Source organism: Ochotona curzoniae, unplaced genomic scaffold, assembly GCF_017591425.1.
Source record: "Ochotona curzoniae isolate NIBS_2020 unplaced genomic scaffold, NIBS_Ocur_1.0 contig_430, whole genome shotgun sequence".
NCBI lineage: Eukaryota > Metazoa > Chordata > Mammalia > Lagomorpha > Ochotonidae > Ochotona > Ochotona curzoniae.
The window spans coordinates 1465469-1493102 of NW_024466219.1; the positions used below are offsets into that span (position 1 = coordinate 1465469).

The 27634-nt window shown below is 47.7% G+C and overlaps 1 protein-coding gene across 3 annotated transcripts; it reads right to left on the reverse strand.

Annotated features, from left to right (window-relative positions):
• On the reverse strand, nt 1-27452 carry TRMT1L (tRNA methyltransferase 1 like). Of its 3 annotated transcripts, none has more exons than XM_040985368.1 (15): nt 27284-27452; nt 22076-22186; nt 21303-21416; nt 20391-20455; nt 18384-18513; nt 16105-16228; nt 15619-15698; nt 13915-14164; nt 12369-12581; nt 10643-10833; nt 7969-8047; nt 4746-4912; nt 3151-3210; nt 1112-1238; nt 1-1020 (listed from the first exon to the last, which is right to left on the reverse strand). In XM_040985368.1, exons 1-15 carry the CDS (start codon nt 27384-27386, stop codon nt 768-770), a joined length of 2067 nt encoding a protein of 688 aa, XP_040841302.1. In that variant the 5' UTR covers nt 27387-27452; the 3' UTR covers nt 1-767. The 3 variants fall into 3 exon arrangements, with proteins under 3 accessions (XP_040841302.1, XP_040841301.1, XP_040841303.1); XM_040985367.1 differs by having other exon boundaries at nt 3169-3210; nt 27284-27451; XM_040985369.1 differs by having other exon boundaries at nt 3169-3210; nt 27280-27340.
• Between the last annotated feature and the right edge of the window lie 182 nt (nt 27453-27634).

Genomic DNA, 27634 nt, shown 5'->3' on the forward strand with positions numbered 1-27634 from the left:
TGTCAGTGGAAACAAGATTTTTTTCCCATTTTTATCATTATGTTAGCCTGGGTTACGTATACAAAATGTTTACACACATACATACTCACTTCAAAATAGTAAATCATAAACCAATCCTCAAACTACAAACTCATCTCAAAGGGGACAGTTTTCTCCTGAGAGGCGGCACAGCCGAGCGAGTGAGGCCCAGGTGTGTGCGGACCGAGGCACTGGAGATCACCCAGGCCCGTTCAAGGTCAGACGGTGCTCCAGGACTGCCCAGTCATCAAGTGTCCAGGGAGGGAAGCGGTCTCAGGGAGACGGATCTCGCTCTGGATTGAGTCAACTAGACCATAAACTAGTAAGAAAAAATGTATTTCTAGCTCCAGTGAGTACTCAATTTCTTAAAAGCCGGTAATAAAATGATGCAAAGTACCATTTTTTAAAAACACGGGAACATAGTTCACCTTTGGAACTGTGGCATATGCCAGCGACCTGGAAGCCCGCCGAGCCTCACCTGAACAGGAAGAGGGCTTCGGCTTCATGGGCTACCCATGCAAAGACGAGCAGAGGTGACACAGATGGATTCCACAGTGTACATGAATTTTTCTGTAAAATAAAAACCTGGAAGCAAAGCTTCCAAGCAGCTAAGTTAGGAACTGCTCATTTCCGGAAGGAAAACAGCATTTCTTTCTTCTCACACCACGGAAGTGCAGGGACGGGAAAGGCCCTGCAGCTGGCACAGCTGGCACAGCTGGCACAGAGCTCCAGCAGGTGCCTCTTGACGGTCACCGCCTCCTGCAGCCACCTGCTTGGGCCTGGTCGCTCACAGACGTCTCGGCCCTGTTGGCCGCCGTGTCCTCAGGAGCTGACTGGACGTGGCCTTCTGCCTGGCCGCCAGCGTAGGTGGGCGTGCTGTACTTTAAAAGGATTGATTTGAACTGCATGAGAGGCGCGTCGGTTCGAACACCCATCGGGTCAAAGTGAGTCCGACTTACTCGAAAGCCTGCTTGAGAAAGATAGCACAGAAACTTTTTTAACCTGCAACAAGGAGAGGGAGAAATGGTTAGGTTCTTGTATTTTTGTTTAATGATGCTTTTAGTTAAAACACTGTCACCCCCTGGCTTCTTACTTCGGCATATTCATTCCTTTGATGCTGTGTCTGTGGATGTTGTAATAAAAGGGAGGATGTTCTGTGCTGACGTCAGTCTTCTGCTTCTTGGCCAAGTTTGTGATGATTTCATTGCTTTTTCTCTTCCCTGGGACACAGACATAAACACAGTTAGGAGTGTCTTAAAAATCATTCACAATGTCCTTACAACTCGATGTCTCCTGAAGGCTAACCATTTAGGCTATACGATCTCGCATTTCACTGTCCTCGGGCAGTTACAGCATCAGCTGTGCAATCAAACTTCTTTTGAGCTGCACTGCAGACCCAGTGGGCACCGTCCCTGCAGGAGTCCACTCCGGGACTCTGTACTCGTCAACCTCACAGCGCCCTCACTTTGACCATGGTTCTGTCACTCGTGCTTTGCGTTGCAAGTTCTCTCCCCAAACGTCCAGGTTCCTGGTGACAATGCCCTTCATTTCTGTATCTGTAGTCTGTTGGATGCCATCCCTGGTTTTCATGCACTGATAGATCAATTCTAGGGTAATCAGTTTAATTTCTTTGATTTCTCACGTATGAAAAAGGCTCAGATTTTAACATGATGTAAAGATTTATTCATCAACAAAAGGCAGAAGCATGGAGAGAAAAGGGGAGGTCGTTCATGTGCTGGTCCACTCTCCACATGGCTGCGACGCTGCCACTGGGCCAGGAACGCCACCTTGCCTACCACAGCCCTGGACTGCCCTGCTGCCTTGCCAGGAACATCAGCAGGGGGTTGGGTGGGAGGTGGAGCAGCTCAGACTCAAACTGGCATCTCCTGTGGAATGCTGGGATTGCAAGGATCCGCTTAACTCACTGCACAATGCATGCCCCTCAGTTTATTTTTTCAAAACTGAAAAAATAGGCAGATAAATTTCCCATGCATTGTTCAATTTCTGAAATGGCTGGGGCTCGGACAGAACTCCCTCTAGGCCCTTGATGTGAATGCTACAAGGACCAGGCACTGGGGTGGTCACGTGCTGCCACCCGAGCCACGGTAGCAGGAAGTGCGACCATGGGCACAGCACACGGCAGCTGCAGCAGGCATCCCCAACAAGGGCTCCTGCTAGGCCCCGGTGTCTGCCCCTCAAATACTTCTCAAGTTTATTCTTTGTTCTTGAACTTCTAAAACTAGCAACGCACACAAATGGAGTAATACTCGTAAAGCTGAAGTTCTTTGCAGTATATAATGTCAGCTTTCCCGTCCAACAGAGAAAACTAAAATATATTCTTTTAAGTGATTTGAATGTTGCCAAATTAGAAGATGCTAAGTGAATGATTATTGGAAAGATGACACACTTCTTATTAAGCCACACCCCATTAATTAGCAGGACTTTAAAGTTTGCCCGAGTCTCAATCCGGGTCAACAGTGAATGCAGGGCAGTCCAATGTGGAGTCCCGACTGGCTCTCCCACACACCGTCTCCCTTCTGCTGGACTATGTGTTTCCTGTGCACTCTCACTGACACACTGCAGGTGTGTGCGTGCAGAGGGCACACGGGTGCTTGAGGCTGGAGACCTGGCTGTCCTGGTGAACCCAGTGGGATGGAGACCTGGCTCTCCTCGTGAACCCAGTAGGATTGCTAACTACTGTAACTGATGAGCAACTTAAAAAAAATCAGAAACCCTTAACTGCATAATTTCACCTTATTTTCATCCACATTGTTGAGATCTTCTATTGCTTTCAAAGGGGATGTGAACAAAACACGTTAACAGAATTTTGGCGCTTCTGAACGCTAACAGATTTTGCTGTTTTGTTAGCAGAACATGAGTATCTTAAAAGTGGGCCAGAGGCGCCTCCCCCCGCCCGTCCCCCCCACCCCCGCAGCCTGAGGACCTGCCCATCCCTCCCTCCCGCCCGTCCGACCACCCCCTCCCGCCTGCCCCCCCTGCAGCCTGAGGACCTGCCCATCCCTCCCTCCCGCCTGCCCCCCCCGCCCTTCCCCCCGCCCGTCTGTACACCCCCCTCCCCCCTCGTCCCCCCCCCCCCCCCCGCAGCTGGAGGACCTGCATTCCCACACAGACCTTGCACAATGTAATTACCTGCTGTGCTTTCAGCCGTAGCTTTAGTAACTCCATTTTCTTCTAAAATAGAAAACAATTGGGAAGACAGTATTTCAGAGCATGAAATGAATCAAGTTCAAAGTTGAATAAAAGGTTAAAAAATTTCATTCTCAAGTTTCAATCCTTATAGGATTCTCTGGTGACAAAAGGCTACACAATGGTATGTCTTACAAAAAAAGTTTTTTTAACTTGAAAGATGGACAGAAGCAGGTCTCCTGTTTCTGGCTCTCGTCTGGCCAGGTCAACCTGAAGTGGAGGTCCGGAGCTCACTCTGGGTCCCCTGCGTGGCTGTCAGGGCTCCACACTGAAGCATCACTTACAAAAACAAATGTGTGCCCCAAGAACTGTATCCCGGAAGGGTGTTTACTGTGGCATAGTGGGTTGCGTACCATTGCGGGTACTAGGGTGTGCAGCCTGCGTCCGTTCTACTCCACACTGTGACAGCTTCTGGTTCCTGCGCCTGCGCGGCAGCAGGTGGCCAGGGGTCTGCCAGCCCTGCAGGAGCTCCAGAGGTAGGCCTGGCCCAAACCCAGCTGTGGCAGCAGTTTAGGGATTGAATCAATAGATTTCGCTTTCTTTGTCTCTCTTGATTAGTCTGCCTTTATAAGTAAATATTAAAAGCAATCGCGTTGAGGAGCCAGCAGTGTGCTGTGGCGTCCACACTAGGGTCCCAGGTGGGTGCTGGCTTGTTTCCTGGCTGCTGCCTTTCTGATTCAGTTCCCTGCTGATGGACTGGGAAGAGCAGCTGATGCAGGCACAGCTGTTGGAGTCCTGCCAGCTCTGGGGCCCTGGCTGAAGTACCCAGTATGGCTGGCTGCATGCGGCCTTTGCCACCTCCTGGACATGAAGCCAGTGCAGGGAATTCTCTTTCCCTGCCTCTGTAACTCTGACTTTGAAAATAAAGTCTTTTTAAAAAACCGCAATTTTGGTTTTTAAAAAACCGCCAGTTTGTGTCCCAGCAGCCCCGCTCAGAAAGCAGTCGAGAACGGCCCAGAGCCTTGGGACCCTACACCCGCATGGGAGACCCAGAAGAGGCTCCTGGCTCCTGATCAGATCAGCTCAGGCTGTTGTGGCCACTTGGGGAGTGAACCATTGGATGGAATATGTTCCCGTCTGTCACTCCTTCCCTCTGTAACTCTGCCTTTCCAATAAATATAAATCTTTGAAACAATTGCAGTTTCTAGTCATCTGTAGTAACTTGGGAGATTGCGCACCTTTGACCAACGAGGAGACGTTCCCATCGGGAGAAGCCTTCACTGTACTGAGAGAAACAGGAAATCTAGATTCTGTATTTAGTGGACATTAGCAAAATCTTTGGCTGTACCACTCTTAAAACTAGCTAGCGCTTTTCTAAAAAGCATAATAAAATCACAGAGCACTTTTATTTCGCTTAATACAGTAAAATGAAAAAGGGAGACCACCTTAAATCATTACCCACGTCACACCTCTGAGTATAACTGAAAATGAGGCACTTGGAGGTAAAGCAGCGGCCGTGAGGGGGTTACTTAGGTCACACTCCATGAACGGTGCTGCTTGCACGCAGGCGGTGTAATCACCTTGCCTGTTGACACCGGAGGCTGCGGGAACCGCAAACTGGCTCTGCAGACAGCATTCTGACTCAAAGATCAAGGTCTTCAGCAGGGCCTGAATATCATCTAAACCATGGTGGAGAGATTCAAGCAGCATTCTTTTGAGGAATCCAGTATTGAAAAGGGAACCTGACCTGAAAAGAAGCCAAGATATGGGCTTTCGAAATAGTTACTTTCTTAAAAAGAAGAAAAGCCTAGAGTAGTTAGTTACAACTAAAATATACAATTAATTATATAATGGAGTAATACATTCAGAAAGTTTTGAAGATTTAATTACAAACAGGTTCCTATTTGTCCACTCCTTTTGTCATGAAACAAGTAGGATTAATCAAGTAAGCTTCACTCACACTAGGTCCACAAGAATGTCCTGAGCCTTCCACCGAGGGCACAGTACCGTGTGACCCTGTGCTGGGGCAGCTGGAGGACACGCCCAAGTACAAGAGGTGGTACTGGCCGCACAGCAGCCCAAAGCTGGGTGTGGTAAGAAAGCCAGGATCTTGGCGTGTCTCTGCTCAGTGCTGCAGCGCTCAGTACTGCAGTGCTAAGTACTGCATGGCGCTCAGTGCTGCATAGCGCTCAGTGCTGCACAGCGCTCAGTACTGCATGGTGCTCAGTACTGCATGGCGCTCAGTACTGCACAGTGCTCAGTGCTGCATGGTGCTCAGTACTGCACAGTGCTCAGTGCTGCACGGTGCTCAGTACTGCATGGAGCTCAGTACTGCAGTGCTCAGTACTTCACAGTGCTCAGTGCTGCACGGTGCTCAGTACTGCATGGCGCACAGTGCTGCATAGCGCTCAGTACTTCACAGTGCTCAGTACTGCATGGTGCTCAGTGCTGCAGTGCTCAGTACTTCACAGTGCTCAGTGCTGCACGGTGCTCAGTACTGCACAGCGCTCAGTACTTCACAGTGCTCAGTACTTCACAGTGCTCAGTGCTGCACGGTGCTCAGTACTGCACAGTGCTCAGTGCTGCACGGCGCTCAGTACTGCACAGTGCTCAGTGCTGCACGGTGCTCAGTGCTGCAGTGCTCAGTACTTCACAGTGCTCAGTGCTGCACGACGCTCAGTACTGCACAGCGCTCAGTACTTCACAGTGCTCAGTACTGCACAGTGCTCAGTGCTGCACGGTGCTCAGTACTGCACAGTGCTCAGTGCTGCACGGCGCTCAGTACTGCATGGCGCTCAGTGCTGCATAGCACTCAGTGCTATGAGCCCGGCAAGCACACAGTGGTGGCTGCAGCAGGACGAGGAACAGCCCCAGTGCCCCTTTCTGTGTAGTTCCGCATGGCCCGGGGTGAGCCTGTCACAGATGTCCTGGACAAACCCTGAAGTCACAAGCTGGATAAGTGAACCCCAGGCCTGGCCGCGGACGACCTGTGTCATCTCATGGAGTGAACTCCAAGCTTCTCGCAGAGCTGCTAGTGACTTCAACGTGACACAAGATGTGTAATGCCTAGCAGATCAAGACTAGCACGTGGTGTGACTAAAGGCTCCTGTGAGAGCAGACACAGTCCAGGCCTGACGTTGCACTCGGGCACTGGGTGTGTCCTGGCGCTCCATTTCTGACCCAGCTGCTTGCTAAAGGCTGAGAAAGCAGTGGAGGAGACCTGACGAAGCTCTTGGCCTCACACTGGACAGGCTCAGATGAGGGGCCAGCTGGAACTGAGCAGGTTAAAGGTCTTGCTCTGTCTCCTCTTTCTGTTGCAACTCTCTTTCAAATAATAAAATATATATATATATATATAGCATAGCAAAGGCTGATTAGGAATTATTTTGGGCTTAACTTCAAAAGGAAGTACGGAGCCCAGTGTGATAGCCTAGTGGCTAAAGTCCTCGTCTTGAATGTGCAAAGATCCCACATGGGCACTGGTTCTAATCCTGGCAGCTCCACTTCCCATCCAGCTTCCTGCTTGTAACCTGGGAAAGCAGTCAACGACGGCCCAAAGCCTTGGGACCCTGCACCTGCGTGGGAGACCTGGAAGGGCTCCTGACTCCTGGCTTCGGATCTGCGAGCTTTGGCCGTTGCGGTCACTTGGGGAATGAATCACTGGACAGAAGATCTTCCTCTATCTCTCCTCCTCTCTGTATATCTGAGTTTGCAATAAAAATAAATAAATCTTTTTAAAAAAAGGAAAAGGAAGTATGACCAGAAAAGACAAGGCCGGCAGTCCGGACGGCTGTGAAGTGAGGAAATCAGAAGGTGAGAATCAGATCTCTCTTGCTCTGTCAGTTACAGCAAGAACTATAATCACTGTCTCATAATTTACTCATTTTTACAATGAAGGGGTTGAGCTAGATCTTTCTGGACCCAGGAACCCATTATTCCTAAATTCTGGGACCTAAGTCGGATCAGCAGGTAGCAGATACAGGTGGAGAGCGCTGGGGCTACGTGGGCCGCTCACTCTTGGAGCTTGTAGAGCGAGGAAAGGTGCAGAGGTTCGTGCACAGTGGCCTCAGCAATGTCCGATTTCTACAAGGCTCTCCAGCACCAGCAAACCTCATCAAGGATTCTGCTGGAAAGCAGTTCACACTATGGCACTACTCCATGGTGCACAAGTATACACAGAGTCAATATTACACTTATGTTCTTCTAGTTTTATCTAAAACAGCTAGATACTTTTACACCCCATTCTCAACATTTCCTCAAGATTTTGATTTTATTTGACTTTTTTATAAGTTGGGATCATTTGCAAACACATATTAATTCTATCATGATCAGCTGAAAAAGGTCTTTTTCTTCCTATTCAAAAATGAATTTAAAAAAATTTTTTTGAGAGGAGAGACACCTACAAGGACAGAGCTTCCATCTTGAGGCTCACGCCCCAAGTGCATGGAATGGCTGTCACTGGACCAGACCAGAGCTAGGGTCCAGGGGCCCCAGTGCAGGTCCCCCTCTTGAGCCCCGGCCTTGGCAGACACCCCAGGTTTCTCAGTAGCCAGAGGTTTGAACTTAAACCCAGGCATTCTGAAAATGAGCTGTGTCAAATGCCTGTCCTGGAGTTATTTATTTGGCAGGTTGCCCAAGCCTCTTTTCACCTACCTCCTGTTAGTTTTGTCACAAATAGGGAAAAAAAATCTGAAAGTTGAAAACCCCTCAGTACACGGGGAAAAAGAATCCCAATGATCGGCGCAGACTTTTCCCGTTTCCCACACAGCGAAAGCTTGGTCATGCTGTAACCCGTGAACATACCACAGAGGCCCGAGCTCCATCGCTGTCTTCCCTGGCATGCTTGCGTGGCAGTCACAGGGCAGCTGCTTGTAGGGGTTTGCTGTAAAAACACGACGTGAAGAAGGCAGAGGCGCGGTGACTAACGTGACCACTACGGCAGCAGTCCTACTGCGAAGCTACTACTCAGCGGGAGGCCCTACTATGTGCCAGATACTGTTCATGGGCTTACATGTTTCCTAACATTAACCCTCACAACTGTCTTAGGCAGATACTGTTAAAATCCTAACTGTCTAGATGAGGATTAGGGCTCAGGAGGCGTGGACTCCTGCCAGCCCGTGGAGGGGCACACGTGGCCTTCCTGACTACCACATTAGACAGGATCAGGTAACCCTTGGAAAGTTCACAAGATACACCTACTTTAAAATTCATGGATATAATCTGCTTCCAAGTATGAAAAAAATATATATACTTATATAACCGGCATCTCAGAACACAGACATTTCTCATGAATTTGCTTTTGTGTAGTTGGAAAGCAAGTGTTTCCGTTCTCAGGGCTGACTGCCCTAACGCCCGCTGCCACAAGTATCTAATGTGCTTTGGACAAGGAGAGGACGCTGAGGAGTGGCTTTCTGTTTCCAAAGTGAGGCCACTCACCCAATCCCATGGGACTCGTCAAGGCCCAGAGAGGCATTTTAAGTTATATTCTCTCCAAATAAGCTGCTCAACTCCTGGGCTGACCATGACCTTGGAGCGGCCTGGACAGGCTCCAGAAGCCAGGGCGGCAGCGATAGGACAGAGCTACCCAAGAGCCGGGCTGCCATCTGATCTATCACTCAGCTACTCTGCAACTAAGCAGAGTGATGCGCAGCCACGAGAGCTCAGGAGAGCCGTGGAAAGTGGCCCTCTGTTCGTTCCCAGGTCTGGCCCTCTCTGTTCGTTCCCAGGTCTGCCCCGGCTCTTGGACTGCTGAGCACCCATGGAAGGGATGCTCACTGCTGACAGATGGGGCGAAATTGGGCTCAGAGCTGACGGAATGTCCCACAGCTCGTCCCTTGCACCATTCAGTCACTACGCCATGAGCATCTTCAGCAGCCATTACTCAAGGCTGGACAGCGGTCCCCACTTTCCTGAGCTGTGCTGGCCCCCACAGCACAGAGCACACACGCAGCCTGCACTACTGTGTATCTTGATATACACTTTGCCAAATGCTCCCATCACACCAACTGATGACTCCCCAAGCCACTTCGTAGTATTGCTCAGATCTAGGTAAACATTAGCAAATTTCCTTTCTGAAGAGTCAGAGCTTTCATTCCAAGTTACCAGTAGCAAAAATGAAGGAATTATGAAAGAAGGAAACTAGTATTTCTATGTTGTTGGGATACATGCTATAATGTAATTCTGGATGAGGACTTTACCTCCATTGATACGTTATTTATTTATTACTTGAAAGACAGATACACAGACACACACAGAGAAAGGCAGCCTCCAGTTAACGGCTTTCATTAGACTTAGAAAACAAGCTAAATGGATGATGTGAGGCTGTACCTAAAGGAGTCCTGAGGTTGTAGCAAATGGGGCTTGGAGTGTTGGCAACTGGCTAATCCTCCTGCAAGCTCCACCAGCCCATATGGACACAGCTTCCTGTCCCGGCAGCCCCACTTCCCATCCAGCTCCCTGCTTGTGGCCTGGGAAAGCACCGGAGGATGGCCCAAAGCCTTGGGACTCTGCCCCTCCGTGGGAAATTCAAAGGTCTCAGCTATGGCCATTGCGGCCATTTGGGGAGTGAACCAATGGATGGGGGACCCTCTCTGTTTCTCCTACTTTGCTCTGTAAAACCTGCCTTTCAACAAAAATAAATAACTTAAAAAAAAAATTCTGGGCCTGGCACGGTAGCCAAGTGGCTTAGGTCCTCACCTTGCAATTGCTGGAATCCCATATGGGTGCCAGTTCATGTCCTGGCGATCCCAATTCTCATCCAACTTCCTGCCTTTGGCCTGGGAAAGCAGCCGAGGACAGCCCAAAACCTTGGGACCCTGCATCTGCGTGGGAGACCCGGAGGAAGTTCCTGGCTCCTGACTTTTGATCAGCTCAGCTCTGGCTGTTGTGGCCATTTGGGAAGTGAATCAATGCATGGAAGATCTTCCTCTCTCTCCTCCTGTATATATGACTTTACAATAAAACTAATAAGTCTTAAAAAAAAAATAAAGAATTCCAAGGAGCTAAGACAACAGGCAACTGTTTCTGTGTTCCACAAATGCCAAGATAAAGAGCATCACGAGGGTATAAACTACAGCTTTTTCCTTGTGTCCTCAGGCCTGGCATATAGTGGAGGCTCAATCAATGTTAACTGCGTGACTGTCGTAACAGGTGCTGCTTCTATTCAGCCAGAAATATGAAAATCATCTTCATAAAACTAATGATTGGTGGCAGCACAGACAGAGGCCATCTGATTTCTGTTTCTAAAATTAGCTGACACGGAAGCTACGTTATTTCTCGATGTTTTCATTGGAGGCACGGCTAGAGCATGAAGAGATAGCTTAAACAAACTCACGGAGGTCCTGCTGATGACATGACATCCAGGGTAGAAATAACAAACTTAGCACTGTAATCTTAAAAATCAAAAACAACATGCACAGTTAGGGAAGAGATCAGGCTGCCGCCATGCAGAGCCCAGTGCAGGGGAAGCCGAGCTCACCGTCCACCATGTCGCCACCCCTGCGGAAGGTCCTCTCCTCACACCACTGACAGTGGATCAGGTACTGGATCTTCCGGGCTGAGGCATCTGCTGAAGTCGGCCCCCTCAGCACGCGTACCGCCACCAACACGAAGTGCTCCAGGGCCACCGCCAACAGGACTTCGATGCCTTTGTTGCACCGGGCAGCAGCTCTATGAACAGAGTTCTGTGGTTAGATGGCCAACCTGGACACCAACTACGGATGGGTGTGTGGGAACTAGTTCTTAGCCGTACGCAGTGCTTTTAAACCATCATGATTGTCACTGTTACAGAAACTGAAACAAAGGAAACGAAGTACTTGCTGAGTCTTTGGCCCCTGGACATCGGCCTTTCAAGATAATCTCTCAACAGGACCAGTTTCTGGATCTACTGCATGGCCTAGAAGACCTCGCCCCTAGACACCCCTGCACCCCTCCTCTAGTCCACTGAAGTCTGGCTGAGCTGCCAGTCAGCGAGTGTGTCATGCAGACAACGGCAAAGGCCACGCTGGCATGTGTGCTGCAGCATGAAAGAGGTGCCATGGACTCCACTGAACCCACGGGCCCGTACACCTCAAGACTGCCAAACGCTGGGATGGGCACCTGCCTACTTTCTCAGGAATCAATCGTTCCTGTGTTCAAAACACGTTGTTGCACGAAACTCCCTGTTGTCCTTTGTTTCACTATGTTTAAGCTTCCCTATCACAAGACCCTGCTTTTCATAAAACTGCATTTTACAAGTTACATCACTGCAAATGGTCAAACCTCGGAAAACCAGACTTTGGGGGCCTCCTGTCTTGGGATGCACAGAGCCCTGGTTTCTGCTCTCTGAGAACTTTAACCTTAATTTGCTTCTTTATGTCGTGTCACTGTCTGCTTTCAGGCCGACCCGACCACAACCCGCAGCAGTGTCATCACGCCGGCTTCTTCCTCCTCCGTTGATTGATTGGCTATACACAACATAGCATGCTAATGAAACAGTCAGAATCCTTTCCACCAGAATTGCATGGACTGTGGAGTGCCTGACACGTGCATCACTGTGCACACGCGTCACACACACACGTCAATCTGAGTGTGCTGCCATGTGCAAATAGCATCAGACGTTCAGAAATTAGGAATAATCCTGAAGGTCCGGCTTGTTGAGGCAGGAACTTTCAGCTAAATGCTGGGAGACCAGAGTTAGCGCTGGCTGCCAACTAGCTGTGCCCATGTGGCAGCCACACTGTCAATGTCTGCTTTCATAACATTCTTACCGTAACTTTCTGCACGCAATATATGCTAAAAAAAAAAAAAAAAATCTCCGTTTTCTCAATTGTTTAAAAAAAAATCTAGACGAGAAATACAGAACTTCTTGTTTTGTAAGAGTCAAGTTTTTAAGTCACCAATTTATACAAGTTATATAGAGACAAAATGCATGTAAAGCAAAAGACTTGGAGTAAATCTAGAAGTTTTGTTCTTTTTTTCATATTGCTATCCTTTAAACTGACTTAAATTAACTTTCATTTTTCTTTTTTGAATACTTTAATGATTACATTGCTTTAAGTTGGAGAGCACACTATTTTAGACATAAGCTTTTAAATAACATTCTAAGTGAATACATATTAAAAGCAACATAAAAGGATAGAGATAGAAAATAAAACTCATAATTCATGTGTGTTCCTCTCTAGCATGTGTGTGCTGAGAGCAGAAGCACGGGTGGCAGCGTGTACCTGGCCACGGCGGCCACGACCACTCTGGCAGCCAGCTCCTTGTAGTACTCGGTCCGCACGACGGTGCAGCCGTAGTGCCGCCGGGCAACGTGCTGCGCCTTGGCGTACAAAGAGCTGGTGTCGGTAGAAGTCACTGACACGACGCCGAGGTTCCTCACGTTTCTGAACGCAGAATCTAGATAGTTCACAGACGTTCCGAAAGGGTCCAGGTGTCTAAAACCACAAAGCACAGTCCTAATGAAACTCTTTTTTTTTTTTTTTAAAGATTTATTTTTATTATTTTTTCATTGGAAAGGCGGATATACAGAGAGGAGAGACAGAGAGGAAGATCTTCCATCCGATGATTCACTCCCCAAGTGAGCGCAACGGGTCGATACTATGTCAATCCGAAGCCAGGAGCCTCTTCCGGGTCTCCCACGCGGGTGCAGGTTCCCAAAGCTTTGGGCCGTCCTCGACTGCTTTCCCAGGCCACAAGCAGGGAGCTGGAAGGGAAGCGGGGCTGCCGGGATTAGAACCGGTGCCCATATGGGATCCCGGGCGTGCAAGGCGAGGACTTAACCACTTGCGCCACCGCGCCGGGCCCATGAAACTCTTATAGTAAGTAAAACAATATCAGTGTGAATAATTCCAGTGATAAAATTCCATGAATTCAAAAGTACTCTGCAAATTCATTCTAAGTGCATAATTGTTTTTAACATTGAACTGTCAACTTTGTTACTGTCTGAATCACAGGGAGATATCTCCAAATCAACTGGTTCCCTTTGCAAATGCCTGCATCGGTTGGGGCTGACGCAGGAGCCTGGCAGGAAGCCGCTACATGAGCCATCCCTTGCTGTCTGCCAAAGCTGCACAAGCCAAGAGCTGGAACTGGGCGAGCAGCTGGGAGCTGAACCAGGCAGGCTGCTAGGAGGCCAGGGCATCCCATGCGGGGTCCGCTGTGCTAACCCTCCTGTTTGTAAAGGAAGTAACAAAATGAACGCATGACACGTCAGACTTGTCACCATAAATCAGGCTTAGAGGAAAAGCGTCCTGCCTAGGCATTTTGCTCCCATTATTGGAAATTTTTCTCAGACCTGGCATGAGGGTTCGGCAGCTAAAACGTTACCTTACAAGTGCCAGCATCCCATGTGGGCAACTGTTCATTTGCTGCTGCTCTGCTTCCCACCCAGCTCCCTGCTTGTGGCCTGGGGAAGCAGTCGAGGACGGCCCAAAGCCTGGGGACCCTGCACCTGCGTGGGAGACCTGGAAGAAGCTCCTGGCTCCTGGCTTCAGACTGGTTCAGCTCCAGCTCATTGCAACCACTTGGGGAGTGAAGCAGAGAATGGAAGATTTTTTTTTTCTGTCTTGCCTTCTCTCTGTAAATCTAATTTACCTTATCAAAAAGATACATAAATCTTCAAAAAACATTTTTTTCCCTCACTGTACATCTTATGTCAATGTTAAAACCCATATTAATTTAATAGCAAAGGCTGTGCTAGTTTTTGGTTATCCCAACCCAAAATTCTAGCTCACTCAGAAAGTCACTTACCAAGTATTTTTCACTTACATGAAATCAAAAGACCTCAGGTGCATCAGCACATTGGCGTCCATCTTGGTCACCTGGATGTCTCCAAGGGTTTCCTCTCCTTCTCCCAGAGCCCCGTCACTCGCCCCTTCCTCCTTACTGTCCACCTTCACTTTCAGTTTGTTTAAGTGGCAGTTCTCCTGGATCAGCGTCACAGAGCTCTCACTTAAGTCATTAATTGTAACTTGGACAGCACTTCCGAGATGTTTTGCCCACTGCAATCCCATTATCCCTTGGGAGAGAGGGCAAGAAATGAGCTTTTAAATGTTAATAATTAAAGATAAAAACAGTACAATAACAAAATTTTGTAAGTTGTAAAAACTGTTCCAAAATCCTTAAAAATTAAAGTCTTTGCCTTGAATACCCAGGAACCCATATGGGTGCCGGTTCTAATCCTAGCAGCTCCACTTCCCATCCAGCTCCAAGTGGCCTGAGAAAGCAGTCGAGGACGGCCCAAAGCCTTGGGACCCTGCACCTGCGTGGGAGACCCAGGAATAACTCCTGGCTCCTGGCTTTGGATTGGTGCAGCTCAGGCTGTTGTGGCCACTTGGGGAATGAATCATCGGATGGAAGATCTTCCTCTCTGTCTCTCCTTCTCTCTGTATATCTGATTTTGTAGTAAAAATAAATAAATCTTTGAAAAATGTATTTGAAAGACAGAGAAGCACAGTGAGAATCAGACACAGTGGAATCTCACCTGATGGTTCATTCCTCAGATGTGCACCCGCACCCGAGGCTGGCCAGCCCGCAGCCCACAGCGGGAGCAGCACAGTGATACAGCACTTATGGGGACCGTCCTCCGTCCTTTACGCATATCAATGTACATAAAACTGCACTATCAGATAAGAACTCAGTCCCTGTTCCCCAATCCCCTGTAATCGCTTAGGCACACTCCGCCCTTTGGAACCAGCTTCTCAGCAGAGTATTTTTTTGGGCGATTTGCGATTTTTCCAGTAATGTTTTGTCTACTGGTAAATTCACTGAGAAAAGTGTCGTCAATCTTTAAAATTTCCTTTACTCTACTGCTTGAAGACTGTAACAAACGGCCACACGATGGCCGGCCACCAAGTGCTTCCTGACTGTAGTAAACAAGAATGCTTCAAAGGGAAGTTCCCGCTGAACAGAGTGCAAACCACGGGTGCCAGAGGCACAGGGCAAGCCACGGCGACAGAATCGGCAAAAACCCAGGAGCTGGGACACCTGTAAGATGTTACGTCAACATGATTATCGCCCCCCCCCCAACATCACTGATTAAAAACAGCCACACCACCACAACTGCAATACTGGTTTTGTCTGATTTCTGATTTGAAAATTTAAAAAATTATGAAACATTTGGGCAAAGCAAAAAATTCGATATTAAAAGTTATTTTAATATTTTAGGTGTGGCTGGTATCACGGTTTTATTTCTGATAAGTCTTATTGTTTAGACACCTTTGTCTGAAATTAACGAGGATGGAGGAACAGAGAACGCACTGAGCACGAGCTGCTCCCTGTTAAGTTGAGTCCTGTGTCGATTTATTACATTTTTTACTTTTGCATGTTTAAAATATTTCCTAATAAAAATTTAACCTTAAATCTGCATTTTTTTACGTCAAAATATTTTGCCAAATACAAAGCCCATACCAACCACCTAAGTACAGAGACTGGGTAAATCTTGCAAGTAAAGCCAGGTGGTAGCCTCCTTACCTGTGGCTCCGAAGGCATCCAGACAGTCCAGTGGTTTCCGCTCCTCGGCCAGAGCAGCCAACGTGCAGAACACCAGCTGCCTGGGGAAAGGGTCAGCTGAGGTAAGGTCCCTGACAGGGACTGAGAAACCAGTACCTCGTCATACACAGAAGCCACTGTGAAAGGCAACCTAGCACTTCCAAGTAAACAGTACAATAACTGACAATGTGTGAAATTAAACTATGAACCTAATGGGCTCCAGTAATAAGTACTTATTTACGTGTAATAAACGATGCAAGCAGAAGTACCAGCCTGTTGAGTAACTAAACAAAGTTACACCTGTTTCATTCTGAAAACAAATAAAAGACCAAGGACTGTGAAGAAATGTCCCCGGAGATGCTCTCATTGCACATGCAGCTTTCAGCTTCCTGGCCTGAGGAAAGCTGAGCAGGAAGGTCGGGAACGGCACAACACAGCGATGCACAATCGGCTCTCACTTTCTCTTACCGATTCAGTTTCATTTTGGGGTTAAAGTAGGAATCTGCTTTCTGAGGCACAGTGCAGTTGGGACAGACTCGCACATCCGTGTCCGTCTCCTTCAGAGTCTCATTCGGTGCTTTTACTGCAGAAGCTAAGAGAGAGGAAAAAGATTTACCAGGAAATATCTGACACAATATACATTTTAAAAAACATATTACTGTATTAATGCAAAGATATAAAACCAAACCAAAAATACACAACCCGCTGTTCTCTCTAGAAAACAGTAGCACTCAGCCAAGTGTTGGTTGAAAGAAACTCAGTAACTTTTTAAAAATATTTACTTATTTTTCATTGGAAAAGTAGATCAGACTTATGGAGCAAAGCAAATACAGAAAGGAAACCCTCCACTCGTTGGTCCTCTCTCCAAGCGGCCACAATGGTCAGAGCCGAGGTGATCCAAAGCTAGAAGCCAGGAGTTTCTTCAGGGTCTCCCATGCAGGTGCAGGGTCCCAAGACTTTGGGCTGTCCTTGACTGCTTTCCCGGGCCACAAGCAGGGAGCTGGATGTGAAGTGGAACAGCTGGGATATGAAGCAGTATCCATAAGGTGATCCCAGAGCATGCAACATGAGGATTTAGCCATTGAGCCATCTTGGTGGGCCTGAAAACTTAGTCACTTCAAATCATGACTGCTGACCTTACTGACGCATCTGACCATGATGCCGAACCACCACCACGCCAACACAACATCCCAAGGTGCCCCCAGGTTCACCAATGACCACTGTGATGGAGTGCGGCTGCACGTTAGCCAAGATGGCAATAACAAATGCTGGGCTTCTGAACACTATGCCTTAGCTAGGAGTTTTAAATTGAAAATCACATTTAAATGGCTACAAGCTAATCAAGTTTTATTACTGCATTTTAGTCATTACATTGCAATCGTCTAGCTTTAAACTCAAATGAGATACTGATGTGTATGTGTGCTGCTTCAAGTGACTAACCCTCTCCTACAAGTGCCAGTAAGTCTGCCTTTCCAATAAAAATAAATCTTTAAAAAAATACTGATGTTTATAAACATACATCATTTTAAATAACAAAGAAGTCATATATAATAATGGTGGGGAAAATAATTCAGATCCTTTTTGTTTTAATGTCTGAATATACTGTCAAAACGTTAATTTAAAAAAAAAGAATTTTAACTAAATGATAAACATTTCTTTCTATACTGCCAAAAATTAGAATCTTTCATAAAATTGTGTTAGTATTCTCTAGATCCCAACATCACCTATCTCACAATTCAGATCAAACAAGATTCTGTGAGAATTTATAGAAAATCATTTCAGTGACCAAATTTATTTAAAGGCTTAGCTTGTTATTTATTTGAAAGGCAGAGTTACAGAGAAAGATGGGGGGGTGTGGAGAGAAAGAGAGAGAAGAAATTCTTCAGGAAATGGTCCATGGAGGCAGAGGAGATCACAGAGCTGGGTCACTGTATCCAACTGCTGCTTAACTGAAGTGCTGACACAGCTCTACAGTAATAACGAGCCATAAATGGCACAATATGTTTCAGAATAATAAGTAATCTTTATTTCAAAACCTTTCCCAAGTTTTTTTTTCAATAATACATGGTTATTGATGTAAAAGCTGTAATTAAGACCGTAAGCAGTGGGCCAGGCCGAAGTGACTCCTGAAGGAGCTGACTGCATCAGAGGACCAGAGAGCTTATCACAAGTCAGGAACGCCCAGGAACCTGGAACACCCACCATGACACGTGCAGGCCCCACACCTGAGCTGTATAAACACTGAGAGCAGTACACCCTGGCAGCCACTTCCCTCAGGGCTCACCCTGCGGCCAGGCGGGCTGACTCCCACCAGGCGGAATTCTGTCACTCTCACCTGATTAACAAAGCCCTTTACTCAAAGCAAAGGACTCTCCGTACATCACTTCCACCGTCCACTGGCAGCCTGCGGCTCTCTCCCACCCAGAGACAGCCTCTCGGCCCTGGCTACCAGCAGCGAGTCTTCTGTCGTTTCCTAGCTAGTGTGTGCTGTGGGTTTGTGGTGCAAAAAGCTAACAGTAATTCTAGAATCTTTGTAAAACATCTACATTTACTTGCTGTCATTTGCTTTTTGTATACCATTAATTAAGTGTAACTGTAGAAAAAGCAGTTGTAGACCTTACACAAAGAAAGTGAAATCCAAAGCAATGGAGCAAATTAATTGCTAGAATCACTGAATCTGGTGTCTGGGAGGAATAACTGAGGAAGTGAGAATTTAATGAATACATTAATGAGATTATTCAACTTACCAGCAATATACCTGGATTTCGTCTCTCCTTTATTCTCATGGCGCCTAACATGTCCTAGCATATCAGTTCTCCTGGTGATTGTTGCTGAACAAATAATGCAATGATAATGGGCACCCATCTTACTGGATATCTATAACAGAGCAGCACATTTAGGTAAGTTACTACAATATGCAAGTACAAGTTGGAGGTGGCAGATTTCAGCATGCTAGTTTTATCCAGAGTTTAACGGCACATAAAATAACAAATTTTGCCACATGACAAAAAGAAGCCTAACTCCTTTATTTATATTTATACATGTTTTCAATTTTACTTGCAGCAGGCCACAAGTTTGTTTAATTTCCTGGTTCAATCAGCAAATAATTGCCTCTACGTTCTGCAAGCAGCACTGACAATTGGCAAGGTGTTCCTAGCACTGTGACACTGCATCCTCACCTCCTGGATGTCGGAGTAAACAGTGCTCTGTGACACTGCATCTTCACCTCCTGGATCTCGGAGTAAACAGTGCACTGTGACACTGCATCCTCACCTCCTGGATCTCGGAGTAAACAGTGCTCTGTGACACTGCATCTTCACCTCTTGGATGTCGGAGTAAACAGTGCTCCGTGACCTGAACACTCCACCATGGCCAAATTCGGCGCACTAAGCAACATCACCGAGTTTGCGCAGCACTGTGCAATACCACACCATGATGCAGCCTTGCCACAATGGAGGTACGACAGATGGAAATAATTCCAAGTGCAGAGAGCAGATAGAACACGCACTTCTAATTGAATTCACTTTTATATAATTTAATTTTTAATGATGGCCATAAGTAACAACCAGCACATAACTTCTGATGATTAAAGCAATCTTGAGCACTCCACTGCCTGCAATCTAATGAGAAGTCTATTTTTTTTTAAGATTTACTTTTTAAAATTTTTATTGCAAAGTCAGATATACAGAGAAGAGGAGAGACAGAGAGGAAGATCTTCCGTCCGATGATTCACTCCCCAAGCGGCCACAATGGCTGGAGCTGAGCCCATCCGAAGCCAGGAGCCTCTTCCAGGTCTCCCACACGGGTGCAGGGTCCCAAGGCTTTGGGCCATCCTCCACTGCTTTCCCAGGCCACAGGCAGGGAGCTGAATGGGAAGCGGGGCTGCCGGGATTAGAACTGGTGCCCATATGGGATCCCGGGCATGCAAGGCGAGGACCTTAACCACTGTGCCATCGCGCCGGGCCCGAGAAGTCTATTTTTACAAGTAAAAAGAGTTGTCATTCCACACAAAGATTAACCCACTAGCTCTTCAGTAGTTTTGATTTCCCTGGCACCACACAGCAAGCAGACAACAGGGAAGAACGTGACACAGGGTGTCTTAGGGCATATCCCACTCAGAGTGTCTTAGAAGGGGTGGCTGGTCCAGGCACTGGCTGGACCCCTGCTACAGAAAGCTTTTTCCCAAGCACTTTACTGCTCTTCAGTAATTTAAAAGAAAACTGAAGAGCGGGGTGTTATTAAGCTAATGTGTATTTAGGACATTGTTACTAAAAAGCTTTATAGTTTGTCTGGTTTGTATTCTGTTATGTTAAATCTGTTGTAAAAGTAAAGTTTTTTTAAGAGTTTGTAATATTTCAGAAAGTTTTTTGATTTTGTCAAAATAAAATGAAGGCAAAAGAAACACGAATATGACACTGAAATATATTCAGTAAATCATAAAGTGAGCCTTCTAGTCCGTGATCCAAATGCAGTTCAAAAGACAAAAAAATTACTCCCTGTTTAAAGTCTCCATTCCAGAATTATTAAGTGGGTTGATTTTGATTTTGAGCAACAGAGAATACTGAGTGGAATTAAAAACTATAATGAGAGTGAATGCAGCAATCCTTTCTTCCATGTGTTTCATACTTTTCTGTTAGGATAATCCGAAAGCAGTCACACAATTTTAAATCGCATCGTTCAATATCCACATTTCCCATTAAAGCCAAGTGAGAACTGCACTTCCTTTAACAGTAACGAGTGTAAGATCTGGTCACCTGCTCTCCAGCAGTATTTGGTTTCACAGGCCGGCAAGGTAAGTGACAGATGCACATCCTGTGACCTAGGACAAAAAACACCACTGTTCTTTACGGGTTCAAGTCTCCTTACAAATTAGACAGATTTTGGAAGAACAAGTGTGGCTATCCTTTTCTGTGACGTCAACATCACTCGGACAGACTTGTCTGTCTCCGCATCTGTGGTGAGACCCACGTGACCGCACAAGCAGGAGACCCAGGTCCGAACTCTGCCTGCGGTAACCGGCAGTCTTCTGGCCTGCCCCGCCACCCTGACTCTCCCCTCTCCCTCCCGTGCACACGTCCCTGGGGCGGGCGGTTACCTGACTCTCCCATTTCTTTAATAACCTCAATTCCTTTCCTGCCTCTAATGATCTCTCCTCCTCTCTCTCTCTCATTTCCCCAGATTCTGTCATCTTGGTCATTACTGTAACTGGTGTGTTGTTTCCTCATTACCACTTGCCCTATTATGGTCAAGAACATTCTTCACTAGTTTTTTTAGGTCATCAGCAGAAAAAGAGATGTAATCTTCCAGGATTCACATCAATCATTTTTTTTTCTTGTTTTACTATCTTTACTATACTTTCAAAAACACACGTAAAACAGTAGTTGTTCTATCGCAAAAGTCTAACTTACTAAAAATGTTTCCATGTGCATCCTGAATCCCCAGCATACAGCAAAGCCCCCAGTACAGGTACAGTGCTAGGGAGTTTGCTCACCTAAACTGCCACGCCACACGCACCTTTCCCTATACAATGGCACTTTTTATTTCAATCATTAAAATTGGAGATATTAAATCCCTCACAATTTCACATTGAAAATACTTGTTTTATGTTCACAATACAATTCAAGAATTTCATATATATCACTTTTAGCAAACCCAAAAATACCTACCTTCAAATTCAACTGACACTTTCCAGTGTAAATTCTGAAGGTGGCGACGAAGCTTATGGCTATTACAAGCTCTGAATTTTTCTTTGGGGCACAATGGACAAGCCTGTTTATTTCCTTAAAAAGAAACAGAAGCCAATTACAACTCCTGGATTCAGCCAAATAAGGAACAAAGACGCCTCCGTGCTCACCTCCTAGCAGGCGCCACTGGCAGCGCGGGACTCAGGACAGAGGGCTCAGAGTGCCAGGGCCCCACTGCCGTTCTCCGCCTGCCACACTCAGGACGCGAGTGGCAGGATCTGAGAGTGGGGACATGGCTTGAATTCCTGCCTTCTATTAATGAACACTGAACTTTTTTTATTGATACATTCCTGAGAAAAGTATGGATCACTACAATAGAAGTCTTATTTTAATAGAAATATAGCCCAACTATTTAATGCACAGTGTACAAAACAAACAGAACCTCAAATCCAGGTTTATCGTAGTAAAGCATTTGGAAATGGAAATAACTAACATTTTTAATGCAACCAGTATCTCTCAGCTAGAGAAGGCAAGCATACATACAAATGCATGCACACACCCTGTCTGCTTTCAGAGTCCTGGGGTCCCCGTGCGTGGACTGACCCCCACTCTGGAGCCCACTGACTGCCAGCATGAACCTCACAGAACACACAGCCCACAGACATCTGGAGACCATTACTTCCTTGGAGTTATAAAATAACTTACAGTCACACACCTTTGCAATTTCATTTAAAAATCCAAATATGTGTAAATACCTGCGTCAGGATTATCGGGGTTCAATGAGTTGGCAGATTCAAGATCTCCTTCAGCTCGGAAGGCTAACTTCTCCAGGTCAGAAAGCTGTCTCTGAATGGAGATGTGTCTTTCTGAAATGCAATTGCAAGTTACGACACTGTGTTAACCGATTTGCATTCAACACCCATTACCACCTGATCACATTACCTATAAATCTGTGTTTTTATTTCACTTAAATCTCTTAGGACCTAGATGGGGAATATTGTCACATTTCAGTTCATAAAATGATACATGTACTTCAGAAGCAAACAACACGATGGGGGGAAGGGGCAGGCGTGGTGGCCCAGCAAGCCACACCCCCTTGCCCGTGAGGCAGCTGCAGAGCCCAGCATCCCATACAGGTGCTGCTGGGAGTCTTGAGCGCCGGCTGCTTCACTTACAGTCCAGCTCCCTACCTATAGCCTGTAAAGGCAACTGAGGACGGCCCAATTCCTTGGGCCTCTGCACTCGTAGGAGACCTGAAAGAAGCTCCGTGCTCCCAGCTTTGGAGCAACCCAGCTCCGGCTGTTGTGGCCACTTGGGGAGGGAACCAGGCCTCTCCTCCTTGGAAGATGTACTAACTGAACCGGACCACCAAATGCCCAAGGGACCCCAAATCTCAGATGTTCTCGGCAGACTTTGGGGAGCTGCAGATGTCATTATCATGGTCCTCTTCCTGTAGTGTTGGTGGCCTGAGCGTATCTGAGTACAAAGTTCTGTTAGATTCTTTTCCTAGTTGGACCTGTTTGTTTACTGGTGTTGGTTCCTGTAACTCATGTTTGCTTATCCTGTTGCCTGGTGATCCATCATTGGAGTAGCTTATATGCTATTGTTTAGTTAGCTAGTAACTTTTATCTGCTTGCCCTGCAAGAAAATCAGTATAAGTTGCCCCAGAAAAATTCAATAAAGTGTGCACTGGTTCATTTTGTCTTTGCACTTCCTATGTCCCAAAGTTCTTGGTGTGGATGTCACACCTCAAGTCCTGGTCCCCACTAGAGGGACCTCCAAGATCCTCCCATTTCTATGTAACTCCGGCTTTCAAGCAAAACAAATAAACCTTTATTTAAAAAAAAAAAAAAAGAGGAAACCTCCACTGTGTAAGTTTGCATGTTTTAAAAGCTAATCCAATTATTATCATTCTATAAAACGTTCTCATTTTGTAAAAGATACTGAAGTAAGAAAATAAACAATGTTTCCTGTCTTCAAACAATTTTCAAGAGACATTAATGAGACTGGAGATGTTATTACGGGAAGATTGCGACTCCGATGCAGGCAGACGGAGGAAGCAACAAGGCTTTATTGAAGGAGCGTTTGGAGAGCTGAGGTCTGGAGGGTCCCAGTGAGCCCCAGTGAGCCCGCTCACCCTGATCTGAAGCTGCACAAGTTTCATTTCATCAGTGACAGGATATTCCTCAACGCAAGGTCCCCTAGTGTGTCTCCACAGCCTGCCAATTTGCTTGTTTGAAACTTGTTTGCTGCACTTTTTGAAAGAGTGTAACTGTGAGGAATCCCCTGAATCATATAATAACCCCCCCAAAATTCTGCCTTTGCGTCTCAACCTGGAGCCACCGCATATAATAACCCCCCCAAAATTCTGCCTTTGCGTCTCAACCTGGAGCCACCGCAGCGGTGATGGTCAGGGCCCGGGCTCGAGCTTGAACAAACCGCCCTTGTGTGCTTGCATCCATTTCAGACTCCTGGTGATTTTGGGGGAACTTAGAATTTGGGCATAACAGTATGAGCAGAACTGCACAAAGCACAGATTTAATTACTGGCATTATAAACTGGAGTATTAGGAGGAACAAAGGCATGTGGTATAAAAGACAGAGCCAGCCTCATCTGCTCTGGCTGGAATGGTAAATGTTTACAGGCGCAGTAAGCAGAAAACAGGCAGGTAAAAACAACACAAGTTGAGGACAGCACACGCTGCGGGCAGCCAGCGCAGGTGTTACTGTTCAGGCTTCGGAGGCAGTGACCAGCAGCAGGGACCGCGAAGCTTTCAACACCTCCTGGATGGCACCTCGGGCAGCAGGAAGGTACCAGAGAGGACAGCATTGCAGGAAGCAACACGACTGGGGTGGGCAGGGCAAAAGCAATGACTGTAATGGGAGTTTATCTGGTTGAGAACGATGGTTTGTTACAAAAGAAAGAAGAAAACCTTTTGATGATGAGAAAAAATGAATTTAGTTTTCGGCACAGTATGTCTGACCTGCTTCTGGGTGGAGTGTTCAGGTCATGTCCAGCAGGGAGCAAGGATTTGTTTCCGGAGCCCAGGAGGGACTCTGGAGGCACCTCCACCTGGGCTCCCAACTCCCACCTCCCGCCTGGGCTGGGGCTGGAGTGAGCAAGAGGCCTTGGGGAGACACGCCGCTACAACAGCGCGAGCCGGTGCTCAGCGCCGGTGCTCAGCGAGCTGGGGAGCATGCTGTCACTGGAGGGAGTAGCTACACTCTGCTCTTTCTTCCTTATGATTCCAAAAATGCAACCAGACCATCTCAAAATCTCAAAGTAATTTTAAAATGTAATTTAAATGCTTTCAATTCTAGAGCCTTTCACATGCTCCAGTCATGTATTTTCAGGTTTCTTAAACAGTACACACTCTTTAAATACTTGTAAGTTCGGATTGAGGTGAGGGATGCGTTTTGCAATGCTGCTGAATCCACTGCTGATCACTATACACACACGTAATTAGGAAGTGAGGTGTGGAAGGGCTAGGCACTGGGAAAAGATGCTGTGTAGAAAGCAGGGATGGGAGTGGGGTCGCTGGGAACAGAATCAGCATCCATACCGGCACGTGCAAGGCGAGGACTTTAGCCACTAGGCTACTGTGACGGGCTCTCAGATTCTTTTTTTTAAGAAGCTTGGCATATAAAAAAGGAGATGGATGGGACAGTGGCATGCCTTCTAAAGACAAAGACACAGGAATATATGAGTATTTTTTAAAGGAAAGGCACATGGACAGAGAGTCTGTGAGACTACAAGATGCTGAGAGAGCTTGAGGCACAAAGCGTGCAGCGGCACAGACACGGGGCGTTTGCATTCATTATGCTATTAGCTTAGACAATGCTAAACCTGAACGTTCTGCCATACATCTCAGCACTGTCTCCCTCCCGCCAGCCTCCCTCTGAGCTCACCTCTCATTTGTCTCTCCCAGAAACAAGCAGGAAGATGGCAGCGCTAAGTCTTATTCTGCATCTTTCTGATAGCTAACTGCCCGGTGCAGCAACCTGCACACATTAGGCACTCAAGCTTATTTAGAAAACTAGCTGTCATTTCTTCTTAATGAGGAGCTTTTTACTTTAAATCTCTTAAGAAGTAGAAAGAGAAGCAGAGACAGAGAGCCCCTCTTGCCCACAGAGGCTGGAGGCTGGGAGTGGGCGAGGCAGAAGCTGGAAGCTAGACGTTCAATTCGCGGTCCCCCAAGATGCTGGCAATGTGCGCTGGTACCCCATGTCAGCAATTCTGTAAAGCAACTGACGGCGTCAGACACTCCTGCTCAAATTTATTCAAAATTAATTCTCAGGACTGGCACTGTAGCCCAGCTGAGCTGCTGCCTGCCATGCTGGTGTCGAATACATGGAGCACTGTTTAATTCCACTTCCAGCCCTGCTCCCGTACCCGGGAAAGCAGCACAGGGTGGTCCCCTAGGGCCTGGGTGGAGTTCCGGCTTGTGGTGGTGTGGGTCTGGCTGAGCCACGGACATTCTGACCACGGGGGGAGTAACCAGGGATGGAGGATAGAACTTTATGCAACCCACTCTCCCCTTCAAATAAACACATTAGGTAAAAAAAATCATAGTAATTTTCACTTTATTTTTAAATGAACATGAAGAACATTATTGCTTAATTTCTTCTTAATCGTCTGTCATTTTTAAGATTTATATTAAGGCTGCACTTATAAAAGGGCATTTCCCACACTAACCTTTTTTTTTTTTTTGGTTAAGTCAGTTATTCCCTGGAAATCAATTTATAAACCAACCTATCTAATTTGTACTATAAAAACTTGGGATTCCCACAGTTCAAAGATCTCTATTGTATGAAACAAGATCTACAGCACTACAAAAAAGATACTTCTGGAAATTATTCTAAGTACTAGTACAAAACAAGAGAAAGGAGCCTGTTGTCCTCGAAAAAACGTGGTGCTCCACTATGGCAGACTCAGCAGCTACTGCAAATGCATGGCAGCCCGGTCACCCCCAGAAAGCACTTTCCAGTTTGAGAACAGGTGTCCAAAAATCTGTTCCAACCACTCGACACGCTTCTTGCCACAGCATTAATCCTGCAGAAGTTAACAGGCAGACCTCTTGTTACCTCAGACGAATCCGAAGTCCCGGAAGGTTCTTCCACAACTCCCGTTACTTTAAAAAACCTACTTCTAACGGCCCATTTTCACCTCGCCTAGTTAGAACAGACTTCATAGGACTAACCAGCCCTCTACAAATGATTTAAAGGGCAACTAGTACGTATATTAGCTCCTACGTATTGCAGATCTCCCAGCCATCTCTGCCCCAGTAACGTATTTCCAGGTCTCTCACTCATTCCTCATATTACACATCTGCCCACATTCCCCAAAGCTGCAGAACCGCTTCTGGTTCACCTCAGGCATCGCAAGCTGGAGGTGAAGCTGGCACTCCGACCGCCCGGGGGGCGCAAGCCTCTGCCACCCCCGTGTTCTGATATGACCCACTCCGAAATCGACTGAGTCCAGTTACAGCTTTGCTTAAAAATCGCAAGCGAATCCCAACTCTCCAAGTCGTCTGTCAAGCCTCCAATTCAAAGCTGGCCAAGTACTAAAGTCAGTGAATGACTTCAAATCCTAAGCTAGGAACCGGATAAGTGTCCCTTCCCGGTCCCGTAACGCAGACACCTGCAGATGCTCCGGGAGCGCACAGTGTCCTCGGGGACCCGGACAGCCGCGCCGGGCCCGGGCACGGCCAGCCGCCATCGCCCGCTGCTGCCGCGCACGAGCTGCGCCGCGGCAGTCGGAATCCAGCCCGCCGCTGGCCGGTGCCCGCCGGCCCCGGGTCCGGGGGAGCACGCCGCGGAAGACCAGACCGCGGGGCGCAGGCTCGGCAGGGACCGGCACCGCGAGCCGGGCGCGATCCACGCGGGCTCCCCGGCCATGTCCGCAGCCTCCAGAGAACGGCCGCCCGCCTCCCCTCGGCGCCCCGCGCGGCCTCCCGCACCTACCGCCTCCAGCCGCCTCGGGGCCGCAGGCCGCAGCGGGCAGCGCCGCGTCCGGAGCCGGCCCCTCGGCCGCCTCCTGCAGGGCTCGCCGCTCCTCCTCCGCCATGTTCGCGGTCGCCGCCTCCTCAGGCCCGCCCGGGAGCCGCGGGGCGCTCGGGAACCGACGCGAACGCCCGCCCGGCCCGCGCGCCTCGCGCCGACGGCAGGCCCAGATCCCGTCCGCGCGCGGCGCCGCCTCCCCGCGCGCGCCCGCTCCGCCGCTCCGCCGCTCCGCCTGCGCCCCGAGGCGGCCCGCGGCCCCCGGAGGCCCGCTCGGAGCACGGCGCGGCCGGCTGGCGCGGCGGCGGGCCCGGA

Coding starts and splice junctions, on each gene's coding strand:
- TRMT1L (XM_040985368.1), bottom strand. CDS start 27,386: ATGGCGGAGGAGGAGCGGCGAGCCCTGCAGGAGGCGGCCGAGGGGCCG. Junction 22,187..27,283: donor CCCCGAGGCGGCTGGAGGCG/GTAGGTGCGGGA, acceptor ATTGCATTTCAG/AAAGACACATCTCCATTCAG. Junction 10,834..12,368: donor GTCGTGGCCGCCGTGGCCAG/GTACACGCTGCC, acceptor CTCTGTTCATAG/AGCTGCTGCCCGGTGCAACA.